The sequence below is a fragment of the Artemia franciscana genome, chromosome 18, assembly GCF_032884065.1.
Source record: "Artemia franciscana chromosome 18, ASM3288406v1, whole genome shotgun sequence".
NCBI lineage: Eukaryota > Metazoa > Arthropoda > Branchiopoda > Anostraca > Artemiidae > Artemia > Artemia franciscana.
Genome location: NC_088880.1, coordinates 15,337,965 through 15,354,511, shown reverse-complemented (window position 1 = coordinate 15,354,511; position 16,547 = coordinate 15,337,965). Strand labels below are relative to the sequence as shown.

At 34.1% G+C, this 16,547-nt stretch overlaps 2 protein-coding genes across 3 annotated transcripts in view; both read left to right on the top strand.

The window, feature by feature from the left end:
* Window positions 1-11,407, top strand: part of LOC136038668 (nischarin-like) — a 78,737-nt gene extending 67,330 nt beyond the window's left edge. The window contains exon 7 of the mRNA XM_065721941.1: window positions 10,089-11,407. Coding sequence (XP_065578013.1) covers window positions 10,089-10,100 — 12 coding nt within the window. The 3' untranslated portion in view covers window positions 10,101-11,407. The remainder of the gene's footprint in view (window positions 1-10,088) is intronic.
* LOC136038665 (uncharacterized) overlaps window positions 10,110-16,547 on the top strand; it is a 206,537-nt gene continuing 200,099 nt past the window's right edge. The window contains exon 1 of one of the 2 annotated variants that reach the window (XM_065721938.1): window positions 10,110-10,251. The gene's annotated coding sequence lies outside the window, so the exon portion shown is untranslated. The remainder of the gene's footprint in view (window positions 10,252-16,547) is intronic. The other variant, XM_065721937.1, reaches the window with a different exon arrangement.

Here is a 16,547-nt window from a genome sequence, read left to right as displayed (position 1 = left end):
AGTAGAAATTCTGAATTCAGCACACTAGGAGCTATGCTGACTTCAACTTTATCAATCGGGCAATAAATTTAAAAATGAAACAGAATCCGTTAATGAGGCGAGGCGAAACGCTTATTACCAACCATGTTACGAATTATGCTTATTAACAAAAACTTAATACGACACTGTAAATCTAGCTCGCCGCTTCTCTATGAATATCCTCACGTGCAAAACGAAACGCTCTATTTTATTTTTTTTCAAAAATGATTTAGAAAGTAAGAAAGATTCTATTTATATAACGATTTTTATCCCCTTTTCAGATTTGTAGAGGTGCATATACTTCGTATGAATAAGGGAGTACAAACCATTTCTACTTCTCGAGCTGGAAGACTTTCTAACGACGTTTCGTTGTTTAAAAGATTTTCTATCTTGTTCATTTTGGAATCTTATTCAAATCCAGAAACAAAAATCTCTTTCAGGGTAAAGCTAAAAAAAACTTATTTTGGCTCTCTTGTAAAACTATGGGGATATGATGTATACCCTTTTGTTTTGTACATGACAAATTATTATTTAATAGAAAATAAAGCTCATGCAGTTTTGGTGTTTGTCAGTGGTGCTGCTAAATGGGTGCGAACCAGATTCTGATGCCATTACAATACGTAATCTAGTATAAGAAAGTTTTGTTGTTTTGATATAATTGTTAATCATTTGATTTGAATTCGTCTGTTAATATGGTGCATTTATTATGATTTAAACTTCTGGTGATGAGAATATACTGTAACGAAAGATTTAGATCAAATTTTGGCATTTGTTTAAACATGTTTAAATCAAATCAGACATGACAATGAGTCTTGGCCTCCACAAAAATAATGGTTTTTGTTAATTTTTCATAAATTTATCAATTAATAGTGATAAAATGTGATTCTTGCATGTTTGCACATTAGTAGTAGTCAAAGTTTCGTCACATTTGAAGAAAAGACTAATCTTGCTGCTCTATAGGGTGGCTAATTTGAATTGGGTAGTAAGCTCGGCCGCTACCCCAAGTCTTACTGTCTAAATATTCTAGCTCTTTTAATCTTCTAAATAATATATATATATATATATATATATATATATATATATATATATATATATATATATATATATATATATATATATATATATATATATATATATATATATATATATATATATATATACTAGCTGTTGGGGTGGCGCTTCGCGCCACCCCAACACCTAGTTGGTGGGGCGCTTCGCGCCCCCCCAAGCCCCCCCGCGCGCGTAAGTCGTTACGCGCCATATTAGTTATGCGCCATTGTAGTTGTGTCCCTGTGTCCCACCTGTGAATATAGATAGATTTATATATGTGTTTCAAACTACGCAAAAATTGCGAATAAACAACATTCTTGGCTTTCCCATTGTCTGTGCATATGCAAAGCCGTATGTACTAATAATGACGTCATATACAAACGCTCTTTTTACAAACAAACAAACATGCATCCACATAACTCGTTTTTATATAGATAGATACAATACAAATTAACTGCGTAAAACTTGCGAATAAACAACATTCTTCGCTGTCCAATTGTCGCTGCATATAAATACATTGTCAGGTTTACCGACCCTCGAACATGCAACGTACAATTGTCCATGGGAAAAACAATCAGGATTAAGATCTATACCACATTTTTCTAATGATTGACCTTGAGCTTTGTTAATGGTGATTGCAAATACTAATCGAATTGGGAATTGCAATCTTTTAAATTGAAAAAGCAGATCCGTTGGAATCATGGGAATGCGAGGAATAAGAACAGCCTCACCCTCATAAGGCCCTGTCAAGATTGTGGCCTCTATTAGGTTTTCCATTGTTTTTTTTTTACGGCAAGTCGCGTGCCATTGCAAAGCTTTGGTGGGTTGATATTTCTTAAAAGTATTATTGGTACGCCTATTTTTAGTTGTAGCACGTGTGGTGGAAACCCTGAAGGATCTATGGAATTTAAAAATTCAGATGGATAATTAACCGCTTCATTTGGTTCCAAAACTGTGTCGACTGACTTGTAAAGGACTGCCTGGTCTCGAATCTTGTTCAAAACAATATTGTTGATTTCGTGGACGTCTGCATTTTTGGGTGCGAGAATCGCTCTTTCACTTAGCCATTTATTATTTTTATAATTTTTTAGAATATTCGGAAATACTTTTTCAATCAATTCATTTTTGGACGTCACTAAATTACAGAAATCAGCAGGTAGTTGTATACGTCCTGAAATTGAGTCTACTGTTTGACCAGAGTCATCGTTTTGCAATCGGACACGCATATTTGTAGTTAATTTTAATATTTTTACGTGTGCCTATAAATTAGATTTTTTTAGGCAAGCATTCATTTCGTCTGCAGGAGTTAAACTACGTAAAAATTGCGAATATACAACATTCTTGGCTTTCCCATTGTCTCTGCATATACAAAGCCGTATGTACTAATAATGACATCATATGCAAACGCTCTTTTTACAAACAAACAAACATGCATACATACAACTCGTTTTTATATAGATAGATAGATAGATAGATAGATAAAATACAAATTAACTGCGTAAAACTTGCGAATATACAACATTCTTCGCTGTCCAATTGTCGCTGCAACTAATGATTGACCTTGAGCTTTGTTAATGGTGATTGCAAATGCTAATCGAATTGGGAATTGCAATCTTTTAAATTGAAAAGGCAGATCCGTTGGAATCTTGGGAATGCGAGGAATAAGAACAGCCTCACCCTCAAAAGGCCCTGTCAAAATTGTGGCCTCTATTAGGTTTTCCATTGTTTTTTTTTACGGCAGGTCGAGTGCCATAGCAAAGCTTTGGTGGGTTTATATTTCTTAAAAGTATTATTGGTAGGCCTATTTTTAGTTGTAGCACGTGTGGTGGAAACCCTGAGAATAATATCTCGAGGTAAAAACTGATCACCGACCATTACGATGGCCACTTCGTCGATAGTTGGAGCATTGTATCTACGCACATGTTGGCCAGGAGGCGTTTTGTCAGCGGAAATAACAATTTTATGCGTATAAGTAGGCATCAAATCGATGGCTGTTTTGAACAGACGCACTAAATTATTATTTTCGTGGAAAAGATGTTGTAATTGGGAAACGATTGTCCTTTCAATGTTGGGAGAAATTTCGCAACGTGGATTCAATTCAGAATTTCTATCACTGATGAAGTACAATTGTAAAAATTTATGATTCTCGCCTGAGAATGGTAGAAGAGACCCTGCTCTATGATAAATTTGCCCTTTTACTTTGAAAGTAGACATAAATTGATCTGGATTTTCAATTTGGGCTCCAAACGACGTCATTTGGAAACATGAGTTGTATTTTCTGATTCATTTATATTCCTTATGTCCCGGTCGTCATTTGTATCCCCCTGTTTTATATCCCGCTTATTTTTCAGTTTTTTCCTTTTTTTAGTTTTTTTTACTTTTTTAGTTCTTTTAGTTTTTACGTTTTTTAGTTTTTTTTTAGTTTTTTAGATGAATTTTTTTTTGTAGTTTTTTACCTTTTTTTCGTTTTAGTTTTTATTGGTTTTTACCTTTTTTTAGCTTTTTATCTTTTTTATTTTTTTTTATTTTTATTTTTAATTTTATTAGTATTCTTTTTCTCTTCTATTTTTCATTTTTCCTTTTTTTTAGTTTTTTTTAGTTTTTAGTTTTTTAAGTTTTTTCCTTTTTTTAGTTTCTTTAGTTTTTTTAGTTTTTCGGCTTTTTTATTTTTTTATTAGTTTTTAGTTTTTTTTGTAGTTTTTGCCTTTTTTTAGTTTTTTTAGTTTTTTCAGTTTTTTTTTTTAGTTTTTAGTTTTTTACCTTTTTTAGCCTAACCAGGATTTGAACCTGGGACCTTCATTCTCCGTTCTGACACCCTCTCTCACCGAGTGACTACTCCAGCATGTTCATTTTGGTGTTTTAAATGGTATATTATTAACCAAATTAATGTGTTTTACAATATACTAAGCATCGTCATAACAAAAATGACGGCAACTAATTTCATGACGTCAGCCGAAACATGACGTCACCTGATCCACAGATCCACAGACCCACAGACAGACAGACAACTTATTTTTATATATATAGATAGATACAGTTTCTTCTTTAGTTTTTTTTGTCTTTTTTAGTTTTTACTTTTTTTTAGTTTCTTCTTTTTATTGATTTGTTTTCTTCAATTTGTCAATGTTCATTCTAACATTGACACTTGGAAAAATCTTTACGCGCCAAGCATGCTAAAGCTCCAACAATTTATATTAAACCTCAAAATTTGGGGTATCTGTTTTAAGGTTTTCCAATTACTTTAATCTATTGTCAAAATATATTGAAATATTTGTGCAATTCCCAGTTTTTTTTTAGTTTTTTCTTTTTTTTAGTTTTTTAGCTTTTTTTAGTTTTTTTTTTAGTTTTTTATCTTTTTTATTTTTTTACGTTTTTTCTTTTTAGGTTTTTTCTTTTTTTAATTTTTTTAATTTTTAATTTTTTTTTTAGTTTTTTCTTTTTAGTTTTTTTTTAGTTTTTTACCATTTTTCTTTTTTCGAATTACTTTAATCTATTGTCAAAATATTTCGAAATATTTATGCAATTTCCAGTTTTTACATTCTAGTTTGTTTTCTTTTATATATATAGAAGATATAATCTGGCGTAACGGACAGACAACTTATTTTTATATATATAGAAGATATATATATATATATATATATCTATATATATAAAAATAAGTTGTCTGTGGATCTGTGGATCGTGGATCAGGTGACGTCATGTTTCGGCTGACGTCATGAAATTAGTTGCCATCATTTTTGCTTTGAAGGTGACGTGACGTCATGTTTCGGCTGACGTCATGAAATTAGTTGCCATCATTTTTGCTTTGAAGGTGACGTCATTCAAGTTATATAAGACATATGTTCGCGTAGAATTCTATTAATGTTTAAGTTTACAATGACTGATGAAGATGCTCAAAGAGTCTATGCCAAAAAACTTGCTGCTGATAGAGAAAGTCAGAAAAGAAAGCGTGCCGAGGAACTACCAGAGCAACGCGAAAGCAGACTTGCTGCTGATAGAGAAAGTCAGAAAAGAAAGCGTGCCGAGGAATCAAAAGAACAGCAAGGAAACAGGCTTGAGGCTAAAGAACGCAAAACCGCGCAGTTAGATGAAGATCCACCTGGACAGCGAGAGTCAAAACATATCAAAACTCAAAATGATGATGATCGGGTTTGGGATTTTGACTTGGATAAGGTCATCAATGCCTACCAGATTTTAGTTAAAAAAACAAAGGTTCGGCGATATGTATTTCATAGTGAAGCTGAAAAATAAAGAAGAAAAAGAAAACTGAAAAAAGAAAAAATGTAAAAAACTAAAAAATACTAAAAAGAAAAAACACTCAAAGAGAAATTACAGACCGGGACACAAATGACGACCAGGACAGAGGGAATATAAATAACGACCGGGACACTCAAAGAGAAATTACAGACTGGGATACCGGGACACAAATGACGACCGGGACACAGGGAATATAAATGACGACCAGGACACAGGTATTTAAGAATATCGTTCAAAGACAAATTTTTAATTGTAAGAAGACTGTTGAAAGAGAAATTTCTAATTGTAAAATGACTGAAGAACATACAATGGCAACGGTACCACCATCGAAGTAGATAACCAGTGGGTTTACGGCCAACCTACCATCTTCAAAGATACCACGATAGGAAGACTACACCGTTCACCCCAATCAATATGAATGCTTCTTTCTACGCCTGCTTTTGGTGAATGTACCCGGTCCGACATCCTTTGAGTATTTGAGAACTGTAAACGGTATTATACATGACACTTACCGTAGTGCATGCCAAGCTCTGAATTTATTGGAGAATGACCAACACTGGGATAACTGCATCAATGACGCGTGCGAAACGTCAACCCCAAGTCAAATTCGTGCACTTGCTCTCCATCAGCTCCTACAGAGTTATGGGAAAAATATAAGTCAAAAATGTCCGAAGATATACTCCATCGAAAACTGTTCGAGACGTCAGATATGACTTTTGATTTTACATCAGAAATTTATAACTACACTTTAGTTATTATAGAAGATTTGAGCGTACGTATGGCAAACAAACCTCTTCAGGATTTGGGAATGCCTTCATCTAACCATATCGCTGCTGTTTCGGCATGTGTAGAATTGGATCGTGAACAAAGTTACAGTACGAGTGATCTATTGTCGTATGTACAAAATAACATTTCCAAGTTAACGTCGGAACAAAAAGACATTTATGATACGATAGACTCAATTTCAGGACGTATACAACTACCTGCTGATTTCTGTAATTTAGTGACGTCCAAAAATGAATTGATTGAAAAAGTATATCCGAATATTCTAAAAAATTATAAAAATAATAAATGGCTAAGTGAAAGAGGGATTCTCGCACCCAAAAATATAGACGTCCACGAAATCAACAATATTGTTTTGACCAAGATTCGAGACAAGGCAGTCCTTTGCAAGTCAGACGACACAGTTTTGGAACCAAATGAAGCGGTTAATTATCCATCTGAATTTTTAAATTCCATAGATCTTTCAGGGTTTCCACCACACGTGCTACAACTAAAAATAGGCGTACCAATAATACTTTTAAGAAATATCAACCCACCAAAGCTTTGCAATGGCACGCGACTTGCCGTAAAAAAAAACAATGGAAAACCTAATAGAGGCCACAATCTTGACAGGGCCTTTTGAGGGTGAGGCTGTTCTTATTCCTCGCATTCCCATGATTCCAACGGATCTGCCTTTTCAATTTAAAAGATTGCAATTCCCAATTCGATTAGCATTTGCAATCACCATTAACAAAGCTCAAGGTCAATCATTAGAAAAATGTGGTATAGATCTTAATACTGATTGTTTTTCCCATGGACAATTGTACGTTGCATGTTCGAGGGTCGGTAAACCTGACATTCTATTTATATGCAGCGACAATTGGACAGCGAAGAATGTTGTATATTCATAAGTTTTACGCAGTTAATTTGTATTGTATCTATCTATCTATCTATCTATATAAAAACGAGTTGTGTGTATGCATGTTTGTTTGTTTGTAAAAAGAGCGTTTGCATATGACGTCATTATTAGTGCATACGGCTTTGTATATGCACAGACAATGGGAAAGCCAAGAATGTTGTATATTCGCAATTTTTACGTAGTTTAACTCCTGCAGACGAAATGAATGCTTGCCTGAAAAATTCTAATTTATGGGCACACGTAAAAATATTAAAATTAACTATAAATATGCGTGTCCGATTGCAAAACGATGACTCTGGTCAAACATTTTCAGATCAATTGCTGGCAATTGGAAACGGAAAGCTCCCAGTAGTGGGAAAGCCAAAAATGTTGTATATTCGCAATTTTTATGTAGTTTGAAACACATATATAAATCTATCTATATTCACAGGTGGGACACAGGGACAAAACTACAATGGCGCGTAACTAATATGGCGCGTAACGACTTACGCGCGCGGGGGGGCTTGGGGGGGCGCGAAGCGCCCCACCAACTAGGTGTTGGGGTGGCGCGAAGCGCCACCTCAACAGCTGGTATATATATATATATATATATATATATATATATATATATATATATATATATATATATATATATATATATATATATATATATATATATATATATATATATATATATATATATATATATATATATATATATATATATAATCTGTCTTGGCTATATAATCTGTCATGGTTTTTTTCTACAATTGGCCATGACTTTGACTTTTCCCACAACTATTCCCTTTTTTTAAATTCAAAAATCATTTATATATATATAAGATTATATATATATATATATATATATATATACATATATATATATATATATATATATATATATATATATATATATATATATATATATATATATATATATATATATATATATATATATATATATATATATATATATATAAAAGGTAAGGTAAATGATACGGCATTAGACTTTACAGTCCCTACCGGCGTTGCTGATTTCCGTTTTTTGGCCCTTCAGCCAAGAAGTGCAATGGGGGGTTGGGGGCCAACCATCCTGTGCTTTCGCACACCATTCTTGTTTACCTTCCCCAGATTTCTCCAGGTACCCATTTAGAGCTGGGTTGACTCTGGCTAAGCTTACAGAGTTACGCCACTGACCCCCGTTCCAAACTGAACAATTGGGTAAACTGGGATTCGAACCTGCGTCCTTTCAGACTTTTATCTACAAATATGTCGGAAAAAAAAGATGCTTCTTTGTATTTGTTCTGACACTTGTCTTATGCTGAAGACATTTTTATTTAAATCTCCAAATCAAGAAAACAAAAATCTGAAATGACACATGAGTTACTGGAACAGAAGTTTGATAGATACTTTCATCTTTCTTACAATTTCATTCGGAGTTTGTTTAGTCACTAAGCGGAACAACGATTCTAAATTTGGGAAGAAGCACGTATTTTCTCCCAAACTTATAAAATCATTGACTACTCTCTACACGTATGATGGAGCAGGAAAAAGATACAAGTAAATGAAGTGTCGGAAAGAACAATACAACTTTACTTGTATATTTTTTATTAGGTGTAGATCATCTTGGCCGTTCGAAATCAAACTTTATAACGTAAATGCTTGTACAAGTGTAACATTATGTGCAAATTCACAGTGTTAACTTGTAACCCACAAACTGATCTGGTTATGATTAAATCTGTTTCATATTTAATAAAACAGTTTCAAGCAGTTGAAACAAATTTGTAATGCTCTTTAAATTTGTCTCTATTTCTTTTTTCACCTTCACCTGATGATGGCCTTTGGAAATGGCAGCTGATAATCAGCTTTTAATGATGTAGATTTACGAAAAATCCAATTCTGATTGTTTCTACTTTTATTCAGACTTTTATCAATATTTGTATCCAAGTATTCTTAAGAGCTCATAGTCAGATTAATTTCTGTTTTCAAGAAGGTGTATTAGTAATAACGTCAGACTATTAATAGAATTCTAGACTTTCAAGTGATTTTCTTCATATAGTCATCAAAATCAGTATGAATTAAGCTATAAATAAGGGAACAGGTTCGATGAAAAAAATATATCAACCATTAGGAGCTACAGTAATCAGATGGTAATCAAGTATTACAGGTATATTCTGTAAGTATATATTAAAAGTATATCTCTGATATCTGGTCAATTGTCTGACTACAGCTTGTAAATAAAGACTCCTTATGGTTCGGCAGTCTTTTTCAAATTGCTCATGTGTCTCATTCATTTTTGGAATGAAAGTAAGGCCACCGTAACTAACCAATGGGATCCCTTTGGCTTGGCTGGAATGTCAAAGTGAACCCGCAGGCCAGTCTTAGTATAGGTGGTGTTAATAATTTACTTAGAGCAAAACAAAAAACTTTTTTCGCCCAGATTTTTTTTTGATTACACCAAATTTCGAAGCGAAATTTGGTCGACATGTGACGTCGAAGTCAGATTTTTTTTTTATTGCACCAAATTTCGAAGCGAAATCACGACGACATGTGACGTCGAAGCGATGTCTGCCGAAAAGACATAAACAGCTGGAGAGTTTTGTTCTGCCAACTTGGCCTATGAATCCTAGATAAGCCAGGCTCTGGGAAGGGCAAAGATTTTTTATTCCAGAGATTTTGTTGAAAGTTATGGTTTTTAGCCTTCATTCAGGCAAATATGAGTTCATCTTTTGAATAAGTAAATTTTAGGATTGAATATTTGGCTAATAGTCACTAAAAAACAATTAACTTTGACCTAGACACAGAATCCTTAGAAAACCTCTTCGCACTGTAAGATTTTGATTTAATTACTAGAATCTTAGATATTATTTTTTGATATAACGCATGAAAAGTCTTCTCTTATGAGTTTTTCCTAACGGCGAACATCTTATAATGATATTCTCTTAGTGTTATAGCTTTCGTTATAGTTTTATTTTTATTCATTTATTATATGCGTTTTTGGTAAAAGATCAATATTTTGATGTGTCTACTTTGGTATTAGCTGGAATTTCTTTCCCTTGGCTGTTAAACCGCATATTAATTTTCATTTATATCTTTTTTTTAGAGAAGAGATTAATATCCCCTGCCTAGATTGAATGTGTGATTGCGTGAGTGCATGCCATTTTAATGTGACTTTCTAGAAAAAAGGAATTTTATATATATGCGACTGCTGTCTTCCTTTGGAAATTATCAGTTTCGTCTGCGTGGAAAAAGAAAAGTCCTTGTTGGTGAGTTTTCCTTAGCCTTCATGAATGGATTAAATAGTTCATGTTTTGTTATGTGAATAAGAATGCTGGGAATGAAATAAGAATATTGAGAGTCCAGGATTTACTAAAGGGTTTTAAAATTAGTACTGAGAAGACAACAAAGTTGCTTAAAATAGGAATGAAAAGGATGGGTTGATATTAAGTAACTATAAAGCTGACCAAGTTGTTAGCTTCCTTTTGTATAATTAGATTTATTTGTAAAGAGGGTAGATGCAGTAAAGGCATAGAACTTAGACAGCGAAAAACTTTGGGTTGCGTTTTAGAACAAATATTAAGATACTAGAAGCCGTGGGAATGATGGTGGTGAAGTATGGGTGTGAGAAGTAGATACTTCGAAAGTTTCGGGAAGATTTGCTAGGGCTGTTCCATCGAAATTGGCTTAAGGACAGTTTAGGCTTTTGTTTGAATGACCATATATCATACAATTAACTGTACGAAATATGCGTTTGATCCTCTTTTTTAAGGCAATCATGAAAGATAAGTGCCTGTAATTCTACGCAAATTAACGGTCCTGTGTCAATTCTAAATTCTTGGTCCACCTGCCTAAGACCGTAGGTATGCGTGCCTTGTTTTCCTCTCATTCCAGGCAATCTAAATGTCAATATTAATTCTTGGTCCACCTTTCTGAGAGTCTAGGCGGACGTGCCTTTCTAAAAGCTAACAAACAAGTATTGCTCCACTAAGAGTCATACTTACTCCCGCCGTTCATCCGTGCCATTTAACCAAACACTTGGAAAACTATAGGCTCTATGACTATCTACCTTAGTTCTTCTGCCCTAGGGATGATGCATGGACGGATGATAGATAGACTTATCTATTAACAAATGAACTGACATCATTTTTATACAATTATAATAAGGGCGTTAATGCCAGATTTAAAAATGGAAATGAAAAAACCTGCTCATAATGTTGATTGTATCGTTGTGTAAAATTAACAAAAAAAAAATCTTGAACAACTACTTTTAACAAGTTGCATAAAATGTTTGACAACTTGATGTTCAATTTTTTTACTTATGAACATCACTCGCTAATTTTTTTCCCAAAATAACTTGTATGGATAGAACATTCACTTTCAAAAGTGAAGATAAAGAATAGAGAGAGAAAAAAAAAAACAGAACTGTTAGATCTATTTAAGCTTTGCAGTAAAGAAAAGTTATTTCATAGTGGACTTCTCGCATTAACTAATGAAACCTCTTCTGTAAAAATCAAATGGTTGAATAAAGATTGAATCACAGATGGTTAATCATTTTCTACTTTCCCTCTTGTTTAATTTATCGTTTAATTTTTCTTCTCGTTTAGTTTCCCTCTTTCTTAATTTTCAATTCCTAGTTGCTTTAAGGTCAACCTCTACCGTTTGGCCACACAGAACTCTACATCAGTTTAAAATTCCTTTCCAGCTAGTGCTCATAAAAATTGTCCTTATACAAAAAATTAAATTAAAAAAAATCCAAGTTTAAATAAAAACTAAAAAGAGGTTTTTGAGAAGCCTTTGCCAAAGATCTGTAATAAGTTTTCCTTTCTTGAATGTGTTTAACAATTAATTTGCTAACAATTTGGATGGCCATAAAGAAAATGTCTTACATTGCTATATAATGTTATTTAAAGTTTGTTTTTGAATATATTGTTTATATATATGATGGCCGTGATTTGGCCATCTCTGTATAATCAATGAGGGAACGAAAGTAGCTTACTATCATGAGGTCAACATTTACATTTAATAAAAATAGTTAAATAAAAAAGATAAATAAATTAGTTCTAGTAACTGGTTAAAAAACACCTAGTATTTTTATTTCAGTTTTCATTAAAAAAAACTATAATTTTCCTGTTTTGGTTAGCTAGATGTGGTGTAGTGTGCTAGATGGTGTTTGTATTTCCAGAACTATATTGTTTGGTTTTTATGTATTTCCTATTCAGAAAAAAAAATCATGAAAATATGGCTTTTTCGAAAAGCATATACTGATAAAGACTTCAGTGTAGTATGATAATTGTTGAGATTTCTTTATCGACAAATGACATGTATTTAAGGAATAACAGGACAAGTATCGTTGTCATATAAATATTTCTTCTTATACATGTATACAGAAAAACAAACTTTTATAACTCTGAGACAGTCTATTTATGAGTTTGGATATTTTAAGAAAGAAGAAGAAAAAATGATATTTGTTAGTATTTTGGAAACCAACATTAAGCCTTGGATAAAGATTCCACAGAAAAAAAATTCTCAAAAGAGAAATTCCTCGCTCTTTTTAAATCATTGTCAAGTGCCATTAATGAATCCAGTATATTATATCGGTTGGACCTAAAGTATTTTAGGAGAATTTTTTTCGTAATACATTGAGACCTTTCGTTTTCATCATCAGGGTATTCTTGAAGTTTAGAATTATCCGCAGATATGATTCATGGGAATAAATAAATCCCTTCGGAGGAAACATGCTTCTCCGTGGACAATTACCTTCACCTTAATGTTTTGTTTTTCAAGGAAAATACAAAAAAGGCATTTATCAGTAAAAGTCGCCAAAACAGGTGTTTTTCAAAGTACACGGGGAGTCAAAAACTCTAAGGGGGAATGCCTTCGATCCGAATTGACGCCATTGTGAGACGAACATCTCAAACAACTGAGTTAATGAGCGGAAACAGAATAGCAAGAGGTACCTCTGATTTATTTCTCGATAATATCTTGGTACCAAGGGTTATTACATGTACCACTAATATAACAAATAAATATTAAATAGTGCTTGTTTCTAAGTTTGTTTATAGTATCTTCTTATTTTAATAGTAATACTACAAGGTACTTTGGTTGACTAATTAGAATTGAGGCCCTCATAGTTCATTTATTTATAGAATGTTCTAATACCAGTGATGCTTTATCATTTCCCCCTGCTAGGTGGAAAAAATGAGATATTTAAATACTCTTAACCACCGTAAGAAGGGAGGAAAGATAAGTTTAACATTTCTTTGATATCAAGGTTGGTTATACCCTCTACGTGAGATGCCTTTAACGGCTTAAAAGTGTTCTAATTTCATAGAGTGAGCCTATGAATAACTCATTTATGCTGTAACTACAATTTAATTTGGGAACTTTCTGATTTCCGTGTCATCATCCAAACGTAAGGCTTCATTGGAGACTCAAATACTGCAAAGTAGTCTAACCACTTCTATGACAAAGAATTTCGCAGCAATGTCTTGTTCGAAAGCATGAAACAATCTTACCACATTGGCACGAGGTTTCGTTTTAGTGATAGTTTAGCAAGGTCGTAACTGAAGGAGCAAATTGAGTGGATAGTCTGGTTCACTGTGTAAAATATTGTTAGTTCGTTGGATTTTTTACGAGAGTATGAAAACTACACATTTTAGAAACTATTGCAGAAGTATTCAGAAGAACAATGTTTCATCTGTAGAGAGTCAAATATGGCAACCATGTTGAATGTTACAAAATATCTGCCATGCAACATATTTTTGCCCGCAACTCAGCTTCTGTATAACCTAAAGTATAGACTTTAGCTGTTTAAATACCTTTAAAAGGGCCATATGATATAATGATGTCAAAATAAGTCAATTAGATTCAAAAACAAACTAAAAATTTGTTTTGTCGATTATTTTAATCAAACATGAATACCCGACTAAACTAATGTCCATTAAGAGCAAATATGATTATTGTGAGAGATATCATCACATTTCCTAACCCTCATAATCAGTATAGTTTGCATGTTTCCTCATCATTTTGAAATCTGTTGTTGCACTGGCAAAGATATGTGCAGGATAAGTTGTTCGTTCTGCAAAAAAAAAAAAATCTGTCGGAAGAAAAGCGTTTTTTACAGTGACAGGTTACCGTTTCAGTGATGGCCTTTTGAAGCCGGAAGAGAATTTGTCATGGTTGATTTCAGCTTGCCATCAGACTCATCTTGCTAGCCACCACGCTTTGCCGATCTCATATTCTAACATTTAACTCGGAATTCATCCTTCTGTAGATTTATTTCACAGGGAATAGCTCCCACACTTGTCAATCTCGCTGCTATTCCAGGGAGCGAGATCACGTCGCTTGAAACCGGGTAGCAGGATGCTTTGTAATCTGTTCTGCTTCGACGGTTTTAGCTTCGCGTCGCTCAGAGAAGACATGCTCTGTCCAAACGCATTTGTGGTATCGAACATCAATTGAATGTACATTTCCTCCTGTTATACTATGTGTTTAGCCTTGTTTTTAGTATGTCATCATTGAATTGGTCAATACTTTCTTTTAGAGATTTTCCAGCGTTGACTGTTCTCACCGGGTAAAGTAGCTCATCACCATCTATCTGACAGAATAAGTAGTGTTGCTTATCTGTGGAATCATATGGGTCCTCATAACAACTACGATGCTAGACTGCCTTGTATATACATAGTCTGCTGGTTGTAAAGCTTTGGATCTGTGTTGTATTTCTTCAAAGTTGCCATCATACGCATTGGCTCTCTCTTTGACTACATCTAGCAAATGCTGTTATGAATCTACCTTGGGATGTTGCACTATGTTGTACTATATTTTAGTAGTTTCTCTTATTGGATATGAGTTTCTAGTCTATTTAGTATTGGGGATACGCTATGGCAAATCAAGCTCTAGTCTTAAAATTAGCCGCTATCTATTTACTGGAAGAATTTTTTAAAATTAAATCTGATTGCCAGTATTCAGGATCCGTTTATCAAAAGTTAATCTTTTAGAATGATCGTGACAAAATATTCCTCGTTTCCATGTGATCACTGGAATCAAGTATATAATGATAGTGTTGATGCTCTTTATACTGAAATTTATTCCACCTGTTCGTGGCAATTGACAAATACTTAAGGTTTTACTTCCTGTAAAACGTTCAATTTTGTGACAAGCCTACAGCCATATCTTGCATTAACAGGATGAAATACTAATTAAGCTGATTAATTTAAATATGTTTATTCACAGAGGCAAAATTATGGTACTTATTCGTTCATTTGGCGGGAATCAGGTGTTTTCACCTTGCTCTGCATCAAGGATCTTCGAGACCTGGTTGAACCATGTAGCGCGGTCTGCTGCTAGCTGCTTTGTAAGTGGGAGCCGTTGGGTTGTCCATCTGTGACCGAACTTTCTGAATCCCCCCCCCCAAATAACTTCAAGATTTAACCAAGATTTCACCTGATTTAACCAAGTTCCATCAGTTTTTTCCGTCACCTCCTTGGTGTCTTTTCCATGAGCTGAGGGGCTCCCCTAGAAGGATTCAGCGAGGCAAGTACTCTGGTGGCCTCCATAAGGCATGGCCCAACAGTTCAGTCGGCGCTCATTGATCGTGATGTCAGCGCATCTCTTGATACCACACATTAGTGGTATATGCACGTTTGATGTACAATCACTCAGGTTTATCCTGAGGATACTACGGAGACAGGCTTGCTCAAACACCTTCAGTGCATTTTCATGTAGCTGCTTCACGAGCCAGGTTTCTCATCCGTAAAAAAGGATTGTTTGGACCACAGCCAGGTAAACTTGAACTTAAGTACGGACTAATTTTACGCCGGCTCCACAATTGTTTTCTGAGGAATAAATGACAATCTGTGCTTTCTACAATCGCTGTTTAATATTTTTAATTGAAAATCTATCAGTACAATGCTGGGAGCCAAGAATGTGCAACTGTCGAATGGGTCGACCTGTAATTTATTTGAAATTACCGAAAGAAGGTCAGTGTGATTTATAGCCATTAATTTTGTCTTCTCTGTAATGATTTTCAAGCCAATGCCATATGCCCATGGCACCGCATAATCGAGCATAGTTAGGGCTTTCTCTGGATCTGAGAGGATTTTGGCATCATCAGTGTAGTCAAGGTCTCCAAGTGGTTGGTACTGTCTAATGTGAATTCTGGACGAGAAGATAGTGCATTCTCAAACACCCAATCAATACAGTAGTTAAAAAGGGTCGGAGACAGGACACAGCCCTGTTTTACTCCAAACTCTACCACAAATTCTTCAGTCTCTTCTCCGTAAACTCCAACTCTGCTCACTGACCTCTCGTAGTATGCTTTAAGCAGTTTGACAAATTTCAGGGGCTTTCCGTCATTTCCTAGAATTTTAAAAGTATTTTCCGCTCTTGTTGGGGCAGCTAGCTCAACATTATGAGATTCTTTTTGAACTACGATCTGAACTTGCTTTTAAAATTAGAAAAATGTCCTATTTTGCATTTTTTTTAAACCCATTTTCAACGTATCTTTCAATCTCGAAAAAATAAACGCAAATTTAAAAAATGTAATTCGGTAGGTGGATATAGA